Source organism: Abramis brama (assembly GCF_963993115.1).
Source record: "Abramis brama genome assembly, chromosome: 23".
Lineage (NCBI taxonomy): Eukaryota > Metazoa > Chordata > Actinopteri > Cypriniformes > Leuciscidae > Abramis > Abramis brama.
In genome coordinates, this window is record NC_139985.1 from 2,985,696 (window position 1) to 3,011,855 (window position 26,160).

The window sequence follows — 26,160 nt, forward strand, 5'->3', positions numbered from 1 at the left end:
CTGATATCCAAAATAATCGATATTGAATCGAATCGAATCGTAATCGAAATCGAATCGAATTGTGAAATCTGTGTCAAAACCCAGCCCTAATATATATGTATGTATGTATGTATGTAGGCTATCCTACTGTAAATGTGTGTGTGCATATATATTCAATTAACAATTTATATTAATAATTTATATTTAAGATTTTATTTAGAATAATAATAATTATTTGATGATTAATTTAATTCATATACAAGTAAAACATATAAATATCATAAATTATAATGAACATTACTATATACAATTATTAGATGATTAATTAATTAAAATATATTTAAATCAAATATTTTATAATTATAATAAATTATATGTACTAATAATATATCATTACCAATACATACTTCTAATTTATATTTATAATTTTATTTAGAATAATAATAATATAATAATAATATAAAAATATATTATTATATTTATTATAATGTTTATGTAGCTACTAGTAAACATATGTATTATTATATGTATAATTATTTTATGATTTTATATATATATATATATATATATATAACAAGGAATATTATAGCATATTATTACATACATTTATAATTTATTTATAATTTATATAACACAAATTTGTATTAATTATACTAATAAGTGTATGATTAGCTTAATTAATATATACCATATATTTTTTTATAATAATATATATATATGTATACATATATACAAATATATTTAATAATGTTTAATTATGAATTGAGTCGAATCCTTTGAGTTGTCACTTCTTTTTAGTTCACACTTATTTCCTCTATCTCTATGAGGGTCAGAGGTCAGAGTGTCTCGTTCTCTGTCCGCTGCGGGGCGTCTGTGGATCTGAGGTTTCCAGCTGAACGTCGCGGTGTTGAACTCGTGTAGTTGATGCTAATGGAGGGGGACGTCTAGAGCGATTGCAGGAGGGTCAGGTTTATAGCAGGTCATGCAAGTCATCAACTGTGACCTTGAGCTATTAATACAGACCTGTCCGTGCACTTTAACCTCTGCTGGACACAGTCTTACTCTGCTTGAGCTAACTATGAGCTCCTATAGAGACATCCTTTCCTTCTTGAATAAGGCAATCTCAGAATTCACTGTGGGTGAAAAGAGCCAGATGGATCTGAGGGAAATGTATACTAAAAGTTTGGGGCTGGTAAGATTTTTTAAAGTCTCTTTTATGTTCAACAAGGCTGCATTTATTTGATTAAAAATACTGTAATATTGTGAAATATTATTATAATTTAAAAGAACTGTTTTCTGTTCTGCATATATTTTCAAATGTAATTTATTCCTGTGATGCAAAGCTGAATTTTTACTCCAGTCTTCAGTGTCACACAATCCTTCAGAAATAATTCTAATAAAACTGTTTTTATGTGTTTATTTCATGACACGTGTCTGGATGTTGAATCTGCAACACTGAGGTCATTTTGGGCTTGAAAAGAAATAACTAAAAGTTTATTAGATCAGTTTTTAGACAAAAATAAATGAGATTTTCCTCAGTTTATGGAATTCATGAGTTGGTCATTTTCTAATTTCCTTAATTGTACATGGAGAGATATGACTCATATCTCAGTTTTTAGCTCTTATCAGAGAAGGCTTCTCTAAGTTACGTCTTCTAGTTGGCTTGTGTTTCCTGATGGAATCCAAACTTTGGCTGTTGAAGAAACAAGCTACTTACTTATGGAGACTGGATTGACCGGATTAGACAAGGAAACCCCAGGGACTCAGTGGAAAAGGCTTTTATCAAGAGTTTAGCACATAGTTCAGACAAGAAAAATATGCAGGAATGATAAATATTCTTAAGCAGTTTCTCGGAATGCAACAGTGACGACAGCTTGTTTTTGGAAATGAAGATGAACCATTAGAGAAGAGAGTTGATAGAGTTGAAGTCTGGAGGAGTCAGTCAGTTATCTGAGGTAATGAACACAAGCAGGTGTTGGATTTACAGAGGCGAAGCTTTATGAATGATAAAGACGGGGTATATATATTGTGTCATGATGCTGAAAACATCAAGGAATCGTGTTTTTGTTTGTTGCATGTTTTTAAATTTTTTTTGTGTGTGTATTTATGGCAGGGGTATTATAGTCAACTAAAACTAAAGCTGTAAAGAAATTTGAAATAAAGTAAATTAAATTGAAATAAAAAGTTATAGTTTATTCAGCTAGTTGCCAAAGCAACATTTCTCACTTTGATTTAACTTAATTTAAAAAAACTAAAACTAACTGATTTTAAATAAAAATATAGACATAAACAAATTAAAAGAAAAACACCAAAATTACTAAAACGTTAAAAATTGCAATGAAAATATAAAAAATAAAAACGAATAAAAAATATTAATAAAAACTAATAGTATCTCAATTATACTAAAATAACACTGATTCATGGATTTAAAAAAATAAATTTTAATTGTTGGACAGTGAGCTTTTTTCTATATTTTTTTAAATCAAATTTGAAATTAAATTGTGTTACACTGGTAAAACTTTCCTCACAAAGATGAAACTTTAAATTATATTATTTTGTTTGTCTGTATACAGCCGATTATAACTTTAAGTTGCTTAATAATTTGAAATCAGTGAGGTTTTGAATTATTCCTCACATATGTGAGTGAAAATCTGTAAAACATGTATCATATGAGCAGAATTATTTTCTGGGTAAATTAACTGATTTATTGTTCTGTTTTTATTTTCTGTTATTAAGTGAATAACGACATTTAATTGCATGCAACAAATCATTTACACTAATTTATTCTGCCAATGTTTTATGAATGAAGCCTATTGACTCACTGAAATCAACTTTGAATCGGTTGATTTGCACCATCCGAATGAACTGAGTCCCAAATATGACTAAGAAGGCATTTAATTGCATGCATAGTAGAAATCTGTAGTTACTGTAAGTTAGTAGTTTTAGTTTGTTACTCTACACTACTGATTACTAATATTCTGTAGGAATGACTTTACTCAACTTTACGGGTCACTGCCGTTGCTCTGTATGCTTCATTAATCAGCCCGTCTTCAGGCTATTAAAGTGGACATAAATTAAATCTATAATCCAAGTGAATTGCTCGGCTAATTTCTCCTTTCACATCCTGTGTGCTGAGCTTTATTTAAGTTCGTTTAATGGGCCATTAGCTCAAGGCCAGTCACCTTTGTGCTGAAAATGTCCTCAGGCCCATCCTGGTTTAATGGAATGTAAAACACGATGGTGAAGTTGTGGCCGCAGGACTTTTTACGCCACAATAATGTAAAGGTTTTCAAAGACTGAATGAAAACTAGAAGTTACACAACTTCTGTTTAAACCTCAGATTTCTTGTTTTTATTTTTGATTTGATTTGATGTTCTTAGAGTGAAACAATTTCATGGTTCAAATGCATTTGAAATGGTTTTGGTTTTGGTTGTGTTCTAGTTTACTGAACATAAGTGCTGAAACTCACCGTGACCTGATCCTTGTTACCAGGCCTGTAGTAGTAACTCATCCACGTGGCTTTACGGTAATTGAGCTACAGTTTCTCCATGGTCACGACACTCTCGTATCTGTAAAACATGTGTTTAACATTGCATATGCTCCATCATCATGATTGGTGTGTAATTCGGCCGATGGATCTGTGAAATATCACTCTAAAATAGTTGGCAGAGTAGATTCATCGTTCTGGTTAAAAAACAACAATGTGAAAATCATTGCCTGAAATTTGAGTAAATTCGCATTACATTTTGACTTGACAGTTCGTCAGAGACGTTTATCTGCCATTTTTTACAGTTTTTCCAGTCATTGCACATCTGTTTGAGCTGCCTTTTCCGGAGATCTGGGAACGTTTGAACGCTTCCCTGAGTCCTTTTCAGCACGTGTAATGTAATGATGTCACACTGCGTAATTCCAATGGAAAATCCACCTTTCAGCAGACAGACTGACTGACTCATTGACATTCCCGTCGCATTCGCCACATTGTGTGTTGCAAGGAATTAATCAGTTATTAAAAAGTCTGGTTAGTGTGCAGCGTTCCATGACCCGGAAAATTCTCCACGGGTGAAGCGGCCACAGCCGGACAATAGAGGCGAGCGTGAATAGATCGTCCCGATACGCCGGAGTCCTCTGCACTTTCTCACAGTCTGTCATTAGAAGTCTCCCTCCTCCACTTTTTTTTTTTTTTTTTTTTTTTAAATATCTTTCTCATTCTTAAACTAAGTTTTCCCCAAAATGAAAAATTGTGAAAAATTATGTCACTTTAACTTTTTTACGTTTTTATTTTTGGGTCATTTTTAAGGGTCAATTTAATGAAACCTGTCAAGTTTAGTTCTTATTTCAACCCAAAATCAAAATATACATGGGAAAAGTAAATTATATTTTTAAGACAATGAATACGATTTTTATTGAATTCTGATAACTATAATGCAAATAATCTTGAAAAAAGTTTTTTGATAGTTACATTTGTTCTATTATAATGATCATCACTATTGAGAAGAATTGTAATTGTAATAATGAAAAATGGGAAAATAAATAAATTGTCATTAAAATAATGTAATGAAAAACCCCTGAAAAGGCCTGATTTTCTTCATCTAACGTACATACTGTAACATCTTATTTTCATTTTCTGATTTTGGGCTGAAATAAGACCTGGGTATGTTTTCATGTGATTTAACCTTTTATATATATATGTATATATATATTCTGTCTGTTTTCTGGTTCAATAATTTGTCCCCATCATTTCATCACACACTTTGTCTTTTCTTCTTTCTGGTTGTGTTTTAGATAGATAAGCAGCTTTGGTCTTTTAGAGAAAAAAACATTAAAGATGAACTATTATGCCGCTTTTCAAAGTCTTGATTATGTTTTTGGGCTCTACTAGAATAAGCATGCTTGAATGTTCAAAAACACATTATTTTTCTCATTATTCTCCATTGTTGCAACTCTTCTCTTCGCAGTCTGTCAGTAACGCTCTGTTTAGTTCCTGTCTCAATGAAGCCCCTCCTTCTGAAAAGCACACTGTGCTCTGATTGGTCGGCTGGACTGTGTTGTGATTGGTCAAGCGCTTCGAGTGTGGTTGGGAAATGTCCCGCCCCTTACCATAACCGCCAGTTTAACACACTACTAACTAACTCAACCAGGCTCCGCCCCTTTATTCTGCGATGTTGTGATGTGTGATGATGATTCTAATATTGTGGCGTGTTCGTTCCCGGAAGAAACTCAAGACTAGGGAGTTCAGAAACACTGACACTGATATAGAGAATAACTTCTGCTCGAGGGACTTTGTGCTTTGTAACTCTGCAGAGCTTTTTCATGCTCAAACAGCAGCATTACACACTAAGGAAAGCTGAAAATGAATCAAAGCATAATAGGACCACTTTAAAATAACTCTATTATTAGAGGTATTAGAGGTATTACAGAGACCAGTGTGACTCTCTCATTACTGCCACTGTGAACCTGCCTCTGGATAATCCCACAATCCCTGTTTCCTGTCTGGCTTCTTCCTGTTTGTTTCCTTATTTTGCTGCCAGGAGAGAATATACAGTATATATCCTGGGTCTTTAAAGTTTCCTGGTGCTGAAAACCTCCAGTCAGAATGAGTTTTCTTAATCGTGTTTGTGCGTTTCTCTAGCTGGATTTTGATTCCTTAATCTTTCCTAATTGAGCTGAAATTCCAGAACTGCGTTGGACCGATGAAAGCTCCATCATGGTCACTCTGTGTCCCGGACGTCTGCATGAAGACTTGAAGGTGACAGCGATCCAGCTGTCTTTACCGCGCTGACAGACAGAGAGCCTTCATTCTGTGATGCTGGACACCAAAACAATATTTATGCGTTAGGATTCTTATTTGAGTGTCATTTCTCAGTTTAAACACAAAATGGCATTCACAACCCATGTTACCTCTTTAATGGGACGTTATAAAGTAGAAAAAAGTAGTATGGGGTTTGGTTTTATGCATCAGAAATTGACTGGATTGCGAAAAGTTGACATTTCCTTTACTTGAAGATTTGTTTTTGTAATTAATGGCTAAATAGTGATGGCTTTTGGTGAACGTGTGTGGCCTAGATGCCGTTTTTTTGTGGGAGAAATAATAACGTGCAAATTTCAAGTGACCGATAACATCTAAATTTTTCAATTGGCCCAATTGAAATTCTTGTTGCAATAGTCTGTTAACATTGGCTCAATGAGAAATAATACGTCAGACTAATTGAAAAATTTAGATGTTATCGGTCACTTGAAATTTTTGACTTGGGGGATGTAATTTTTTTTACAGTGCACGTTAGTTGGCTAGAAAAAAAGAGCTATAGAGAGTATTTTGCTAAATATGTGTACTATATTGCATTATATTTAATTTGTGTTATTTTTAACCTTAAATAATACTGCCAGCTGAATCTCTGGCTCTCTGTATGTTTACAGCATTAGGTGAGTTGTTTTTTTCTTGAGGAAAAATTAATTCCTATCTTGTGTAGCCTACCTAATATTTATCCAAATGAGTCAATATTAAATCAAATCACAATAATTGAATTGAAATAATAAAAAAGCGTAGCTTACCAGAAATTGAACCATGTAAACATTATAACATGTTGTCCCTAAACCTAATAAAATTCAGTTTAGTTACTAAAATGTTGTGACAATCACAATACACTTATTGTGATGCAATAATTTTTTTTATTAATGAAAAATAAATCCCCCCCCCCCCCCCGACACACATAAATCCCCCCCCCCCCCCCCCCCCCCCCCCCCCCCCCCCCCCCCCCTACTGTTTAATATCAGTATATGCAGTTAACATCTTTAATATCTTATTTATATTTTCCGTGAGACATGACATGTGATGTTTGAGTGTGTATCAGCAGACTGTGTGTCCTGGAGCTCTGACAGGTCGAGATGTGATCACAGCACTTCTACACACTCATGCGATGACCTTGATCTGCACCTTCATTACTCACTAGTCGAGTCAAAGCCATTAGCTATGTTTCCATACAAAGCTGCGAATTTCACTTAAAGCAAATGTTCATCCAGTCAGTTGAAGAGAACAAAATCGTCACTTCCTTATAAACTGGCAATAAATACCACTAAGAAAAATGAAAGTAAACTAACATCTTATTTATTGAAATCAATATCACATTTACAATATCACAAACATCATGTGATGTTGCTTATGTCATGATAAAAATATGAGACAAAAGGGATTTTTTTCCCCCCGATATCTTTATTTAGCGGAATTCTAACTGCATTCTACAGGCTTCATGTTCGTCACCAATCAACAATATGAAATGTAGATGACATGAGTAGGTCTGGGGCGAGGCGGCTGCGTTACATGCTATTTAATGCATAAAACACATGCATTACATGCATCATTTTAACACGTTATTTTTTCCTATAACTAATTCATTATATCGACAGCCCTAATATATATTCTATAGCAAAGTAGACAGCGAGTCACTTTGCACATTCCCTAGTCATAGTTAACTCGCGTGATCCACGTACACCGAGTAGCTCATGCAGAAATTAGGCAGTAATTTGGACATTCCTCATATCCCTGCAGGCTCCAACACAACATTCCCAAGTCCGTCAGGCCCAAACAGGTAGCCCTCAGGTTAAAGATCAGCCCTGCGGGGTTTGGGAAACATATTTTGTCTCTTGTTAACACCAGGAGCTTTGTAAACCAGACGGGATTGAGAGCAAACGAAAGCAAATCTTTTGTCTGGATGTCAACGTTTTTTTGGAGCTGCTTTGAAAAGACATCAACCCAGACAGAGACCATTAGTGTCCCAGAGAAAGAAGCACTGGGATGTGTGGCGTCTGGTTGAGCTTAGTCTTTTCAAAGCATCCTCGGAGCAAATCTGCTCAGCTGTTAAGTCTCTCACGAATGCGGTGGGCATCCAACTGAGACGGGGCTGTCGGGAAATTCACTGTAATTCGCTCTCTCGCACAAGTGTGTGTACATACAGTGCGGATCTGACCACACATTTCACACAAACACACACACATCAATGCACAAAGCCAGATCCTCCGGGTTGACAGGGGGCCAGGAGGCCGTCTAATTAAGTTTGAAAAATGTCAAAGCATCATTAACAGAACTGACACAAATTCTGAGTGTCATAAGATTCCTTTACCATAAAACAAGGAGCATTTCCATAGATGTGCTCAGAGGGCGTTTGAGCCTCTATAAAGGGTGTTTGGTCTTCTTAAAAAGTCATTTTCAGATTATTTTCAGCCTTTTAGACACATTTGAGCAGCTATAAGGTGCGTTTAGGCCCCTGAAACATCATGTTTAAAACTTTTCAGAGGTCTAAACCCACGTTATAGCTGCTCAAATGTGTCCAAAAGGCTTTTTCTGTCGAATTCTGTCTGTCCTCAAAGTGTCTGTTCAGAGGTGTTCAGGAAAACTCACAGTTGAACGTGTCTTGTCAACACACACCTTGTGTAAAAACAAAACACAGCTGTTCCAAAGACTGATATGTGAGGAATTTGAATGGTTTTTGTCTAGTTGAACTCATTGCAAAAAATTCTCTGGAAAGGTTTAGTGATTTTTGAGAGTTTATAAAATAATCGCTCAGAGATAGTGTTTGTATAATCCGTCATTCTTTGTATGGATAGACGACATACTCAAGTTTCTTTTGCTAAGGGCATGATGGTAAATATTTAAAGTAGGAGTTAAATATTGCACTGGAGTCTTTGTCCGCAAAACAAAATTGAGACAAATGAGATGATTGCTGACATACAGTAAGAGTTTTGAGTTACAAAATGAATGTGGAGATCTGCTCAGAAAATTTGCTTTTGGAAGTATTTTGATGAGAAACGTTTGAGTTCATGTCGAGATCTCTGTCTTCTGTTTGCAGACATTCATGTCTTGGCAAATCTGAGCACAGTTTGAGACATTATTGAGATTTCTTCTGAAACTGTACAGGAGACACATGTGAGATTACTGGGGTCTTTTTCTCAGGAGAAACATCTGAGAAGCATCAGATGAAAGCAAAAGTTGTTTTTTTGCTCTCCATGTAATCTCATTGCTGTCTTTATTTATTTATTTATTTATTTATTTGTTTAATTTTTAATTTAATAATGTATTCTTTTATTAATTTATTCTTATTAATTTATGTATTAATTAATGTATTTTTCTATTTGTTTATTCTTGTATTTTTTATTAATTGATTCATATTAATTAATAATTTTTATTATTTTAATTAAGTTTATTAATTTGTTCAATTTATTTAATATTTTTATTAATGTATTCTTATTTACTTTTTCTTTATTTTGCTAGTTGTTTATTTATTCTTTTATTTATTTATTCTTTTTATTAATTTATTCTAATTAATTTATTAATTTATTTATGTTTCTATATATTTTTCTATTCGTTAATTTTATTTATTATGTTTCCTTTCTCTATAACATCTCATTTCACCCCACAGTCTTCTAAAGCAGAACTGCTGAAAAAAGCTTTTAATTAAAGCATCATAAAGTAGTTAATTGTTGGTTCTACATCCACGGCTGCCTGTCAGATGTTAGTCGTGCATGTGTGTGTGTGTGTGTGTGTGTGTGAGTCTTTGTACAGATGTGGTCACATCAAGACCGGAAATATCTTTTATACAAGTACACAGACACGAATACTTGGCCAAGGCTTTCTAAGTTTCCCAGATTCCATGTGCTTGTACCACAAATCAAATGACACTGTCAACTATAGATTCATTTACACAGCCACATTCATTTATAGAGCAGCTGCAGATGTTTGAGCATAAACACAAATGATTAGCTGTAAAAGTCTCTGATATAGATTCACAGCAGGAGTTTTATTTGGTCGAGAGAACAGAGATGCTCTAGTTTATTCACTCTCTGTTTCAAATAAATGTGCGGTCGGCGCTGGAGGCCATCTGCACAGATCTGTTATTAGCTTGTAAGTTATGCTTTGATATCTGCATGTCATGAATATGTTTTGTTGTTATCAGAAGGAGATGAATCAAAGTAATGCATGCATGGGGAACTCTGACTGGTTTATATGCAGTTATTTTGAATGCACTGGTGTTAGAGAGGGTCATCTTTGCACGCTGCTCTACAGGTGAAGAAAACAGCTGTATACCGTCCCATAACTCATGTTACAAATTCTTTGCATGCTTTTAAAATGTGCTTTTGGACTGTACGGTTCAGTTACATGAAGTGTTTATACAATTTTGACGTTCTTTGTCTAAAGAGATCCATCTTAATATGAACATTAGATAAGTGAGACTCCCACTTATTCTTGCATGTGAGCAGATGTGGTAGATGGTTTTGTTTGGAGAGGTTATGACAGTGGCAGTTGTTATAGATTATGTGTGGCTGCATTTTATCATACGTCTCGCACTGTGACCCTCTTTGTCTGCAGGCTTCTTTAAAGTGCACTATGTAGACAGCAGGGGGCAGTGTGTGCTCTCTACAGTGTCAATGGTGATGGATGACACATGGGATTTTTCTTCTTACCTTTTTGTTTGTTCATCAGTTTGTCATTGTGAGAAATAAATCAGTTGGCTGGAGCCAACTGTTGTGATTGGTCAAGCTCTTCGAGTGTGTTTGGGAAATGTCCCGCCAGTTTAACACACTACTGACTTACTCAACCAGGCCTCGCCCCTTTATTCTGCGTATTAATAATTTAAATGAGGAATATTGTGACGTGTCCGTTCCCGGAAGAAACTCAAGACTACAATGGAGGCGTTTCAGGGAGTTCAGAAACGCTGACACTGATATAGAGAAGAACTCCCGCTGGAGGGACTTTTTATTGCTGAATCATTGTTAATTATCTATAAATGCATTAAACAATGGAAGACAGTCCTGCAATTCCAGATATGATTTTGAGCCTTCGGCTTCGCTGATGAGTGTATTTATGTGCTGGACGGCTGTATCTTTGTGCTGTTGGTGACCCTATGCTATCCGGAGGGTTTTCTCTGGCTCCGTCTGACCCGTAGGATCCACCCGCTGTGCCAAGCTACGCTACGGACCCCCGTCTGCACAGAAACACCAGGAGCGGAAGTCACACAATGCACATCTGGAATGCAAACACACATCTCTCAGAGAGTCACACAGTTGGACACATAAAAGGCTCTGAACGATTGCTGGTGGTCTGATGGAATGTCAACAATAAATGTGGTTTTCCTCTTGCATAGTTTTTATTTTGATGTCCATTCTTCACAAACAGTGTATAAGCATGTGAAAACACGAGTATTGAAGAAATGCTGTACTTTTGGCATAGATTTAGCGGTTCTGACAGGTGGTTTGTGTGCATTAGATCTGAACATATGGCAAAGGCACGGCCAGAGGTTGAACAGATTTTCTCAAGCACTGGATGTTATGGGCTGTAAAACATATATCATGTTTTATGTGTGTGTTATGTGTGCATATTTGCACGTCTGTGTGTGTTCGGGATAATAGATTTATAACTTACAGAACCAGAAACATTCCGTATGAATTCTTTTCCTGCAGACGTTGCAAATGTTTAAAAATATAGTTAAAATGAAAATTGTCTCCGTTTAATCTTTCAGCTTGGCTTCCATAAGTCTGTTTTTTTTGCTTAGAAACACACTTCACAACAGTCTGTAGCTATGAAACATGAACATAAAGATTATTGATGTGTTTTTCGGGTAAGAATTTGATGAAAATCAATTTCAACATCAGCTGGCTCTTGGTTTATGGTTTGTGTTTGTGATGTCAGAGTTCTTTCATGTCTGAACCCGCCAACATCACTGAACCCACAACATCAAATTCCCTGCCAGTTTTCTGTCAAGACAATTCACATTGTGCAAAACCGAGAACAAAATTTGAACATCACATTGTCTCAGCACAAACTGCATCTGAATGTTGTGCTCTAGAAGAGCGGAAGGATGAAATTTAATTTCTAAGATAAAATCATGTCTTTCACAATTGAAAATGAATGGGGAAAAGGAAAGGAAAAAAAACGGATTCAAAAAGATTAAAAATACAACTTATTATACACTTAAATGCAATGCAATGAAAATGCAGAATGTGAGAAAAATTACAGTTAAAATGCAATTTAATTAAATGTAATTAATTTTAATTTTAAATAAATAATGTAACTAAACATGTAATGCAAGTCAATATTTTTTGTAATGATTTAGTTTTTCGTGAGCATTTTCACCCTCACTGAGCCTCAGAATTAGGCAGGCAAGTATATTTAATATGTAAATGATGTCTGTTGTGATTGGCTAACCTCTTTGCAACAGCCGGCTTCCGGAAGTAAAAACTCCATTCATTTTCTCCATAGGGAAATTGATTGTGAGCGACAACTTGTTAACCTTTAAAAGATGCTTAATCTATTCTGTGTGTGGATGGAGCTTAACCAGCATCAGTTTGGTAAATATTACAACCCCATGATGAGAGATGTTGTAGTGGCTTAAAGACAGACCGACTGTGAGCTACGAGGTTGTTAATCGATGGTATTTGCTTCTGTTGAATCCGTCAGTCTGCATTATTTCAACTTAGTTTTTAAATGATTGTGTTTAATGGTGAAATTCCTGGTGAAAAACTATGGGATTAATATCCTGCCATGATTCAAAACTGAAAATAAAGTTCTGAAAGGTTGAAACTAAGTGTTCGAAAACTCAAAATCTTATAAAAAAAGTTTTGCAAGATCGAAAAATAAGTTTTGCAAGCTTGCAAAATGTAAAAAAAATAAAAAATATCTCTGCAAACATTATGTTGTTTTTGAGATTTCCTTCTTCAGAACTGCAAAAAAAAATTACGATGTTGCGCAAACAATTTTTCAGAGTTTCAAATTTGTCAGTGTTCTCCCACTGTATTAGTTTGTTTTCCAGATTTGAAACCTTGTAAATGGTGATCTGAAAACTGGTGTGCGAATAGGTGAAAAAAAGTTTTGAAACTCTGAAAACTGAGGTTCGAAAGGGCGCAACTTATTACATTACATTAGCACTCCTATTGCAGACTATTTTTTCAGAGCTGAGTTTACAACACCCACTTTGCGGAGATACGCCCACACAGTTGCGAGCTTGCGACTCACGTGATTTGTGGCAGCGTTGTCACGCAGCTCCGCTCTGAAACTCTGAAACTCAGACTGAGCGAAAATGAAGCTTCGCAACTTCGCAACTTAAAAAAAAGCCTGGAGGGAGGGCCTTCTGCTATTGGCCAATGCTTTGCTGTCTGCTGACGTACAGTCCAATCACAAGTCGTATTTACTGGAAAGGTGGGATTGACCGCCTGCTCCGCCAATGACGAAATTCTCACTCTCGAAATTCTCATGCTCACTCGCCTCACACACAGTCTATGCTCACACAGCGAGCGACTTACTTTCCTCAGCTGGCGACTCACTTTCCTCAGCTGGCGACTCACTCTCCTCACACAGCGAGCGACTTACTTTCCTCAGCTGGCGACTCACTCTCCTCACACAGCGAGCGACTCACTTTCCTCAGCTGGCGACTCACTTTCCTCAGCTGGCGACTCACTCTCCTCACACAGCGAGCGACTTACTTTCCTCAGCTGGCGACTCACTCTCCTCACACAGCGAGCGACTTACTTTCCTCAGCTGGCAAATCATTCTCCTCACACAGCGAGCGACTCAGTCATGTACATTGGCCTAATATTATAATAAAATCTCAAGTACTGTATTGGTGCAATAACTAACTTCAGTAAACTGTTCAATTGTTGTGTTGTAAAAGTCATTTATTCTGAACCAATAATCTTAAATTGATTCTCATTGCATTTTTTTTAAACATTTATAAAGGCAATTTCCCCCTAACTGTCATCTTTCAAGTCAAATTCTATACATTTTAAGTCACTATATTAGCCTACTTTTACCAATCAAATTGACTAGTATCAACAAAAATTTTTTTTTCCCACTGCAGAGAAAACAGAATCTGCATCAGAGGTGGCATTTATAAAAAGTTTAATATGCAAAACAAGCATAAAAAAAAAAAAAAAATAAAAAAAAAAAACTCAAATATTCAACATGAATGCATGGGGCAAAAATATAAAAATATTTAGTGTATATTATGTGTATTTTATGTTTGTTTAAGGACTGCTGCTGGCCAATAAAAAAGCCAATAAAACTTATGAATACAATTGTAGTTAAAAAACAAATAATAATCATAAAACATAATGGGGCATTCATGTTGAATATTCTTTTGAATGGTGTTATCAAATAATAATCTGTTATAATCTGATTGTAATTTATAGGCCTACAGTTAACTAATGTGATCTTTACAAAAACATAATGGTGTATGTAACTTTGAAATGTGTTTTACCTATTTTGATACCAATGTGAATCAGCAAAAATGGAAACGTCACTTTTTCAGAATATTCTATTTTAAAGATAATTTATAAAATAAACTTTTTAAAAAGCCGTGCATCCTGTTAGCGTATCCTGTGCGATTTCGTCATTGGCGGAGCAGGCGGTCAATCCCACCTTTCCAGTAAATACGACTTGTGATTGGACTGTACGTCAGCAGACAGCAAAGCATTGGCCAATAGCAGAAGGCCCTCCCTCCAGGCTTTTTTTAAGTTGCGAAGTTGCGAAGCTTCATTTTCGCTCAGTCTGAGTTTCAGAGTTTCAGAGCGGAGCTGCGTGACAACGCTGCCACAAATCACGTGAGTCGCAAGCTCGCAACTGTGAGGGCGTATCTCCGCAAAGTGGGTGTTGTAAACTCAGCTCTGAAAAAATAGTCTGCAATAGGAGTGCTAATGTAATGTAATAAGTTGCGCCCTTTCGAACCTCAGTTTTCAGAGTTTCAAAACTTTTTTTCACCTATTCGCACACCAGTTTTCAGATCACCATTTACAAGGTTTCAAATCTGGAAAACAAACTATACACTGGGAGAACACTGACAAATTCGAAACTCTGAAAAAATGATTGCACAACACCGTAAAAAAGAGTGTTGCACTTCTGAAGAAGGAAAACTCAAACACAGTATTATGTTTGCAGAGATTTAATTTTTTTACCACTTTGCAAGCCTGCAAAACTCTGTTTTCAGAGTTTCAAAACTTTTTTTCACACATTCGCACACCAGTTTTCAGATCACCATTTACAAGGTTTCAAACCTGGAAAACAAACTAATACAGTGGGAGAACACTGACAAATTTGAAACTCTGAAAAATTGTTTGCGCAACATCGTAAAAAAATGTTGCAGTTCTGAAGAAGGAAATCTCAAAAACAACATAATGTTTGCAGAGATATTTTTTATTTTTTTTACATTTTGCAAGCTTGCAAAACTTATTTTTCGATCTTGCAAAACTTTTTTTTGTAAGATTTTGAGTTTTCGAACACTTAGTTTCAACCTTTCAGAACTTTATTTTCAGTTTTGAATCATGGCAGGATATTAATCCCATAAAAAACTACATTACCCATGATGCTGTGCAGAAAAATACACCAATCAGAGAGTCGAAACGAGCAATAAGTGCCAAAATAGCTCGATAGCTCTGCCCACTCCCATTAAGCACTGCGAATAACGTAATCGAGTCGATTTCTCTACACTCTCAAAATACTGAAATATTTCCATATATACTATGCATAGTTAGCAATAAAATTGAATTGTTTATATATATAAATATTTGTAAATAGGTAGTTTTATAGTTCTCCATTTTTAATTCGATTCCATTTAGTTCTTTCCCTCATTAAAGCTGTTAAGTTCACAGTCTTGTAGCTTTGTCTTTTTGTCTGATTTTCAAAAACTTTTTTGCTTCAAATCAAAGTTTGTAGTTTTGTGATGTTCCTCGTAGCTGATTGGTTTGGCTCATGGCTTATAATGCTTTAATGGAAACTTTTTAAAAAATCCCTAAGGGAAAAATGAATGGGCAAAATGGGGACACTGCTGAAAAAGGGGACACTCTCTATCTCTATTAGTAGCAATAGTGTTAACCATGGAGGAGGTGTTGATTATATCAAAGTTGGCGGTCATATGATTATGAAGTGAATATACTGAGATTAATACTGTGATTGTTTCTAAATTAGCTGTTTTTGTGCTTTAGTTTGAGTAAGTTTTCAGTTTTTTGGGATTAATTAGTTAATTTTCAGTGTATGTTACACAGTGCTCCTAATACTTGCCAGACTTCATTATGTGGACATGACCCCTGACCCCTGACCTCACTGACCCCGCACACCGCCGGTCACACCCTTCAAACCCGCGTCTCCCTGCAGGTCTGTGGCAGGTTGACCTCGGGTCATGAAAGGGGTCATGACCTCTCAGTGAAGGAATGTTGTTCGTCTCCATTTCCTTGTTGATGTTACAGTCTGGATGTAGATGAATGTGAAGGTTGATGTTATGAACTACTGATCTGTCACTCATTTTATTCTCATGGTTGTATATAATGGAAAGTATCGGACATAATTTATGTTTTGCAGGATTGACAGCTGAAGCTTTAACACTTTACAATATTGGTTGTAGACATTAGCCATTAGTTAATGCAATAGTTACATAAACGATTAACAAATCTTCTACTGTATTTATTGGTTAATGTTCATTTCTAAATTTTTCATTAAAATGATAAATTAAGTTAATATTAATTTTAAAAAAGGTGTTTAATTTAAACATTTTTAAACATTTTCAAAATATGTTTCTGTTTAAATATTTTACATATATTTTTATGCATTTTTGCAGACACATTTATCCAAAGTGATTTAGACAAAACGGGAAGAAAAGCAATTCATCAAAAAGCCAACAATATTCCTAATATACAATGCCAGGTTTATATAGAAAGCTAGAAAATATGAAAAATGCAAAGAAAAAGTTATTTTTTTAAAATGCAATAATGTGTTTTATTCTCATTACTAATCATTAAGTTTAGTAATTAGCATTTCGAACTAACAATACTATTTTTTTCAGTAGTTTATTTCTAATAGTGAGTGATGTAAAATATATTTATATATTTTTCATTGTTAACTGATGCATAAAGCATTTCATGACTGTTGGGCGGAAACCTCGTATCTCCATTTTTGGTCATTTTTTTTATTTTCTTTCGAAAATCATTACTATTGGTCACCCTTTACGTCTGTCTGTGGATTTTGCAAATATCTAACAAATTAAGTTTTTTTTAAAAGAGACTAAACTGAATAACTCCATTGGATCCTCAAACTGTCACATGTATGTCCAGAATTCACCAAAATTCAGCTTGATTTCAGTAAAATGTTGTCAAATGTCTGACCACATATAAGCCACAGTATCAACCATGACCACAAGGTGTTTAATTATTATAATTTTTTTTTAAATATGGTGTTTTTTACATTTCCTGAAAAGTAGAGTTTTTGGAGGTTCGAGGTACGAGGTTTCATATTAGAGGTGTGGACCATAGCCTAGTTTTTATTTCCATAATGCATTAACTTCTATTTTGAATTGTACTTGTAAAGCATTGTATTTCTAACTTTGCACACTATAACATATTGAGCAGATTTGAATGTGAAATGGTGTGATCACGTCCAGCAGGAATTCCATTCACTCATTCATTATGTTTAATTCCCTCCTCCTGCACACATCGCTCGGCTCTTCAGGGGCCAATTTGTTGTGGCGAGGGTTTTATTGAAATAATGTTTTGGGAAACCGACACACCGATTTTCTCATAAATATCTCCATGTGTATGAGAGCTGGATGTGTGATTGGAGGTTGTTAAACATCTGTGCTGAATCCTGAATGAATGGTAAAACCTCTCGCTGTGAGGTTGGTTTGCCTGTTGAAGGACACAATTCTTCAGCAATTTAATTTTGTTCCCCTTTTTTGATGAACTTGCGTGGTTTGAGGTCAGTGAGTGTGCCAATTAAATGCCGAAACATCCCTCACCATCCCATTGAGATCATTTGTGTCCACTGGAAAAAAGAAGCGGTTTTCTTGAACATGGAGAGAAAGCACTTTCTGCTCTTACTACTTTTTTTGGACCACATTTTGAAGGAGAATCTTTGTCTTTAATACTTGTATAGTACTTGTATATTCTCATACCCAAAGTGCATCTGACAAACCATCTGACATTACAAGCATCAATATGCTCATAAAGTTAAAAGATATGGAAACTGAAAAACGGCCAAAGTGACAACCTTCTCATGAGCACTTTCCAATGAAAACTCAACCAGTTTTCAGGAGCTTCAACTAAACAATAAAAAAAAAACATTATTGTCAAATTCAGTTACAGTGAAGAACGGCTAAATGTGTCTTTAATTACACACATGATTTACATGATTTTGGGCAAAATCTCTTTTTATTCTGACTATGTTAGGTTGTTTTTGAGATGGAAAACTATGCATGGAAACAAGATATTATGTTTTAGTTTGGCAATGAATTTCCACCAATAAGCGCTTGCTGAGACCTCAGATGACCTATGCAGTGAGTCTGAGTCTCTTATGCATCCGGCCCCTATATAAAAAGGTTGGCACTATTATTACAAATAATTCTAGATTTGTATACATTTTCTGAAGACAGCATGCAACTTTTTTTTTTTTTTTCGCAATATGATGCTTGATTTAACAAACAATCCTGTCAATTGCATAGAGGGGATGTTTCATAACTGGTCTTTACGAATGCATTCATATGTCTCCAAATCGTAAACATCTGGAAACACATGGAGACGATTGTCCATATCTGTAATGGATCTGCATCTGTATTTCAGACTGTAATGTGTGTTTGTTGTCTCCCACTGTCAGACGTGAACGAGTGTGAAGAGACCAATGGAGGGTGTGAAGCTCTGTGCTGTAACACTATCGGCAGCTTCTACTGTAAGTGTCCCGCCGGTCATGAGCTCAAGGAGGACAGCAAGACCTGCCAGGGTGAGTCCCGTCTGTTCTCTCTCGGTTTCTCTGTGCGATTCATGCGACTCATGCATCTAGAATTCAGATTTTACCAAAATGCAGGACAGTCACTGTTATTATAAAAGATGCATACTAATAAGCCTATTTATTAAACGTTTGAAGAGACAGATGTGCAAAGTACAGAGACCCTCTTTGTTGATCATTGCAAAACTTGGTTTATTGGACATTATGTCCACTGTCAGATTTTCCAGAAAAAAAAATGTTGTTCATGTTAATTTAACTGTGTGCATTTAATCAGATCCGAAACCTTACGTCTGAAACCTTAAAGGGATGGTTCGGAGTAAAATCAACCTAGGGTCCTTTCTTTGCACCATGACCTCGAGCCAAACACCCCCCAAGAAGCCTTTTTTCCCTTGGTCGAACATTATTAAAGTTAGAGCTTATTTAGAGATATCAGCCGAATGGCTTAGTGCAGGCGCTAATGGATCCAAGGCTGTATCTGGTAAATTACCCCACTAATAATGCCCAGAATGGTACCAAACTTCTACAGTAGGACAAGTAGGTTCTGTACTCATAAAACGAGGCATTGGAAAGTTTGTAAGTACATCAGGAGTTTATTTAAATAACACTTGCCTGATGGCTAATGCTACCGCTAACCTGGACGTCGAGGTCACTAATAGCTGACAGTTGTCATTATGACTTATGCCATTTTGACTGGATGGATGGATAGATAGATAGATAAAACAGAAGATGTCATTATTTATTCTGCATTATTTATTCTGTTATTTTATGCCACAGTCTAAATCACGTGGCTCTGAAAGTCACCAAATACACTGGAATTTGGTCAATCTTTAACCCTTGTGTGTGTGTGTGTGTGTGTGTGTGTGTGTGTTTAACTGTAATGTGTTTGGCCTCAGGAGACAGTTTCTCTTTCTGGTTCTTCATATCCACCTGAAACATGCCATTTAGAGATTTATTCATCTTTCTGATGTTTCAGATATAAATTGTATTCATCCTACAGATGGTTTAGATCTTATAACTCTTTCATTTTAAACCAATTCCTGCTTCACATATTTGATATGTATTTGAATGCCAGAATTCGGTTTGATATGAACACTGCATGCTTCATGCACAGGTTTAAATGACAACACATTGTTTATGTGTTCAGATGATACCGTAATTTACTCATTTGAATTATGTAAAGGAACAGGATGATCAGGAAAATATTGGACCACAGAATACACAGATTGACCAATCAGAATCAAGCCGGACATCATAATCCTTACATATAACCTGAAGTTATATAGAGTCCGAAATCCGCGTCCGAAATTTCCGCACGTTAAAAAAAAAATACGACCTCACGTTAAGTCAATCATGCTTACACACTAAAACAATTCGGATCGGGTTCGATTTTCTGCGTTTTTCGCATCCGTAGCAAGCATTTTGAATGGTGTTTTGACAATTCAGAGCCACCAAATCACGAATACGAAAAAAACGCATACGAAAATTTCGGACTCAATGTGCAAGGACCTTTATGGTAGACAAAATGAGAACAGTATATGCCACTCCAAAAAACTTTGTGAAAAAAGGATGTGAAATACATGAGCAAGAGATGCAGACAGTATAAAGGAGGAGAGAGAGAGAGAGAGTGAGAGAGAGGTATTTCACAGGGAAGGAGGGAATAAATCCTTGTGTTTCAGTCCTTCCCTCTCAGATGGCTTGAACGTTCATGAGACATCTCCTGCTTTTCCAGTCAGATATTTATGATTAAATATCTTGTAAATCATGACAGGCTGGATCATGCTTTGTCTCATTTGTATTCATTTTCATCCGGTTGATGTGGCCTATTATTCTGGCTACTGGCATAATTTGAGACACTGCCATAGGCCACACTGTTTCCATGGATACAACCGATTCATTATGGGATACCAGATACCAGGTGAGAACATTTATTGGTCCATTTAAAGTTGCAGAGGGATCTTCATCATAAGAAATATAATGGAAAAGGTTTTCCTAAACGTCTAGAAATATATATATATTTTTTAACTTCTTAGATAATACTTTTTTTTTTAGATTAGTTTGAGTAATTTTAATTCTTCAACTTAAATTTGTTTGTTTTTTTATTTTTTTTGTTTTAAATATAGTTAACATTAACAAGTTTTTGTATGCAGATTTTTAAGTAAATTTAATCAAATCTACTTAACTTAGTTAAGTACAATTAACAAAGAAAATAAGTAACTTGGCCAGTTAAAGGTTTTTGAGTAATTTCTACTTAGTTAAAGTTTACTTTGCAATGCTCGGTTTAATATTACAATATAACACTGAATTGAGCCATGCTTTTAAATATAAGTAACGTAGTACATGCCTGAACACAATAACGGCAACTTAATGCACAATAACGGCAACATTCGTTGGATCATTTGAGAGTGTGAATGTGTCATTTTGAGTTGAAAACGAACTCCAGATGTCACAAAACAGCAAGTTACTAAACCTAACAACAAAAGCAATGACAACAGTGTAAATACAGCTGGAAAACAGTGAAAACTCAGCCTTATTAATTATTCATGCCCCAGTGCATGATGGGAATACCAGTATCAGAAAGTTGAGTACTTAATTTTATAATGTTGATATTAACGCTTTAATTTCCACAAGCTTAAATTGAGTACTAAAATAATATTTACTTTATTTTTAAAATTATTGCCTGAACTAACTTATTCAGGTATTTTGTTCTGTAAAATTTACTTCACCACAGAATCTTTTTTTATCAGTGTTTTATCGCTAAAATGATTAGCAGACAGCGGTAATTATGTACATGTTTAAAATGTCACAGTCTTTCACAGTCGTCATTACACTAGAATATGTTGTTTACAGTGTGAGTTCATCTGTCACCAGTGTTTTGGAGACAGAACACAGTCGGTTCTTCCTCCTCTGACTCAGCGAGCCTCGAGGTACTTCTATAAACACTATTAAAGCGTTCCAACATATTCAATAGAAGCCAAACCAAATGCTTTCGCCAATGTGGGGAAACATTTCTTGGTCATTTAACTAAACCCCGAACCAAACAGCAGCGTAGATGGAAAGTGAGTGCTAGTCTGCCAGCTTCTCTGGCTGGAGACTCTTTTCTGGCACACGCATGAATCAGTGGCTCACAATCAGCACGCATACTTCCAGTATTACTTCTGCGTGTGGGTTACCCTGATCCCGGTGACAGATGAACCAGAACTAACCTCTCAAGAGCCAAGCCAGATATTGGAGCTAAGTGGGCTGAAGTAATCAGACAAATTGGTGAATATTGTGTTTTGGCTACGGCAAAGGCTATTGGCAACATCAGATGTGCTTTCCAGGCTGTTATTATAACCAGAATCTGGGGTGATTTGCTGAAAGATGCCACATCAGTGGGAAATTAAATATCAAAAACTGTTCGAGAAGTTTAATCAGTTCGAGGTTCGTTTGAAGATCTTACCATTGGAAAGAATATCGCAATTTAATTGTTTGAAAGAAGCAGGGAGAGCGAATGGAGACTTTGGCATGTCTCTCCTAGAGCTTCAGAAGAGAGCGCAACTTTGTCTTTCCTATAGCTCGTTGGCGCTTGCAATGCCAAGGTCAATGGGTTCGATTCCCAGGGAAAGCAAGAACTGATGAGAATGTAAATGTGTACCTTGAAAATGCAATGTAAGTCGCTTTGGATAAAAGCATCTTCCAAATGCATAAATGTAAATGTCTCAAACTAGAGCTGCACGATTAATCAGTAAAAGATCACAATCTCAGTTCAAACATCCACGCAATCTTATTCCTAAATGACATTGATTCGGCTGTGTATATTGAACATTTGACAAGTACAATCACAGCGAACATATAGATCTGCCGCTGATCCAGAGAGAGCACTTGTCATGTTTAGGGATGAAACACCTTTTCCAACCACACAGTATCATTATTTCTGTCTTACAATAATTCAAATTATCACAAGTACTGGGACTAAGTTTAGAGTTTGGATATAAACACTGATGTCTACGGTAGAGATCAAAATAGAGCAAATCAGCTTTTGAAAGAAACTTGATGCTTCAAATGAAGATTGTATCATTACATCGTCACACCAGTAGGTGGCGACAAGCGACCGTTAAACAAATGTTTTTGTCATTGTATCATTCATTCAAGAGATTTGTTTACATCCAGTAATGAAACAAGTGAAGTATTTATGAGTGAGTCATTGAATACATTTTTTAAACCTTTTTTTAAATAATTAATTCAAATGACTTCAGCAATTAACATTTTGTCAGAGCCTCTAGTAAATTACATGTTAGTTGTTTAGTTGTCTATTCAGAAGCACGGAAGAATCGTGATCTCTGTTTTAACCAAAAAGATTCTCAATTTGTCCAGAATAGTGCTGCTCTATCTCAAACTCAAAATATGTATATGGTTTATCCGTCAATATACAGTTTTTATTCAAATCAAATTAACGGCAGTATGACAAATACCATTTTGATGTATAATTACTCAAAATAAATGTGAGAAAATTGTCTTCAAAATAATGTCCCAATGCAAATATTATTATTTGACCTATTTTTATATATATGCAGCACAAAACAAACATCTTCATGCTTTGCAGGAAGCCTGTGATTATTTTGGCCTCCTGGCGTCTCAGTCAGTAATTAAGATTTTATGTAGGTGAACAACCGGCTGGTTCCCATTACCAGATGAGTTAAGTGCCAGCTATCCCATAGTGCCATGAGAGTCGAAATTGAGCTCAGCTGGTGAAGTGTGTCAAGAGATTGTTACCAGGTTTAGAGAACTTCTTTAGTCAAACTAGACAAGAAGGTTTGCCCAAACCTGATTTGGATTAAACTCGCACATGAATCTTTGTAAAGGAAAACTGTATATTCCATTTGGCTATATTACGGGATTGCAGCTATTAATGGAAAACTGGCCAATGAAAACATCTCCTGCGGTGATGTCATGAGGTGACAGTAACACAAAGCTGCTCATTAGTTTATTAGAGGTCAAAGGTCACTCTAACACGAATCTCATTTGTTCTTTTTGGAGTCGGCGGCGCTTGTGTTGGCGGCGTCTCTCAGGTTTTGTTTGCAGAGAAAGCAGTGTACACGCTATAGAGACCCGCTGTGGAATCATATGGATCTAGACAGTTGTGAATTTTTAGGATTTTTCCTCTTAGCAGGAGAGGACACCCTCAGGAGCGCCTGCCAATCTGCCCCGCACTCGCCTTGATGCTCAGATAAATCCACTTTATGGTAAAATCAACAGAAGTCGACTGGTTGTGTTTGGATTTCATGTTTGTTTACTGTAAATCAAGCAGCAAAAAGTTAACATAAAAATGTATTTCTAGAACTGTTCTGAGCTGTGACTTACAGAGGAAACTTCAAAGAAACTGTAATTACACACACACACACACACACACACACACACACACACACACACACACACACACACACACACACGCACGTTGAGTATTCATGTTTTATGGGACTTTTTATAGACATAATGATATTTATACTGTACAAACTGTATATTCTCTCCCCTTACACTAAACCTACTCGTCACAGAAAAATTTCGGCATTTTTACAATTTTAAAAAACATCACTTAGTATGATTTATTAGATGTTTTCCTCATGGGGACCAAAAAGGTCTCCACAAGGACAAAGATTTCAGATATTGCCATCTTTTTGGGAGAATGTTTATCCCCATAATGTGTTTACCAGGACCCCCCCCCCCCCCCCCCCACACACACACACACACACACACACACACACACACACACACACACACAAAACTATCAGTTATGAGTAGCTTTATTATAAATATTTATACAGTATATTGAATATAAAAATATTTGTATGTAAATATAGTAAGTTTAAAATTTGGATGTAAACAGATAAATTTGCGTTAAATACAATTAATAAATTTACAGTATATAACTGAGATACATCACAGTGATGAATCGCATCTTCTTTTTTTTGTCATATACGACATTAAAGATTTAATATGCTTTTATTTCTTTTGAACTGATTTGTTGAAAAAAAAAAAGTGTATATATATATACACACACACAGAGAGAGAGAGAGAGAGAGAGAGAGAGAGAGAGACACATATGACCAATTTCCCTTGTGAATGAAATGCGTTTACACTGATGAAGTCAAGTGCCATGGGAAAGACACTGGTAGCTGTGTCAGTGAAGCGTGTCTGTCTGAAAGCTGATCTCAGAGCAGTAACAGTGTGTTTCTCAACAGGCCGTGACTCTATTAGCTCTGATCTCTGTGGGCAGCGTAAAAACGGTTTGAGAACCTACATTTCAGTGAACCGTGAATGTACTTGTTTTCTCTTTTTAGTAGTTTGTTCTAAATCTTCATGACGAGCATATGAAACAAATGGCCACTTCTGTTTGTTTGTTTGTAATCTGACAGCTTGAGTTTATAGAAAAGGAGTTTGGATATTTATTTTCTCATGATGTCAGACGTTTTTTCTCAGGCCAGCAGATTCTGTTTTGAATTTGGACCAACACTATTGTGTGCGTAAATTAAAGATGTACTGGTACCAGAACTGACCTGAATCTGATGAATGTTTCATAACACAATATTGAACTGTGTGTTTTATGTGTTGCCGGCAGATGTTGACGAATGCCAGGTGCATAACGGAGGCTGTCAGCACGTGTGTGTGAACACCAGGGGTTCGTATCACTGCCAGTGTAACGCTGGATCTCGACTGCATGTGGACGGACGCACCTGCATCGGTAACACACACACACGCACACACACACGCACGCACGCACACACACACACACACAGAGTCAGACCAACCGTAACCAAACCTGCCCAGTTTCATAATTCACCCCAAAATCAAAAGACATAAAATGTATCTATCTATCTATCTATCTATCTGTCTGTCTGTCTGTCTGTCTGTCTGTCTGTCTGTCTGTCTGTCTGTCTGTCTGTCTGTCTATATGTCTGTCTGTGTTTATATCTATGGTCTGTCTGTCTATCTATTGTAGAAATATTTTAAATAAACATCATGAGGGTAAATGACATCAGATTTTTAAAAATTTTTCTGTAAATTTTTCCTCTAAATAATTTCATTAACTTGATGTTAACTTCGTTACTATGTGAAAACACATTTTAATTTACCTGACACTGACATACTGTATTTTACAGTGTAGTCCTCCTCTAAAGACACAAAAGAGAGAATGAAAGACAGATAATCAGAGGACAGAGGAAGGAAGCAGTGAATATGATCATGCACTATGATCTGCTGTATGTGTGCTTATAGAGAGTGACTCTAATTTCTACTTGAAGTTTAAAGTGATTTTTCACTTCATTCATGTTGAAGTCGGTTCAGTCATTAATGTGGTTTGAGTTCAGAGTTGAATGTGGGACTGAGAGAGTCATGCTGACAGGACACCGACACACTTACCGAAGAGTCTCCTTTATCATGACTCGTTTGATCTTCATGTT

At 35.9% G+C, this 26,160-nt stretch overlaps 1 protein-coding gene across 1 annotated transcript in view; it reads left to right on the plus strand.

Annotated features, from left to right (window-relative positions):
• megf6b (multiple EGF-like-domains 6b) overlaps positions 1-26,160 on the plus strand; it is a 67,853-nt gene that overhangs the window by 15,474 nt on the left and 26,219 nt on the right. The window contains exons 5-6 of the mRNA XM_084100172.1: positions 18,596-18,718; positions 25,320-25,442. Of these exons, the coding sequence (XP_083956298.1) occupies positions 18,596-18,718; positions 25,320-25,442 (246 nt within the window). The remainder of the gene's footprint in view (positions 1-18,595; positions 18,719-25,319; positions 25,443-26,160) is intronic.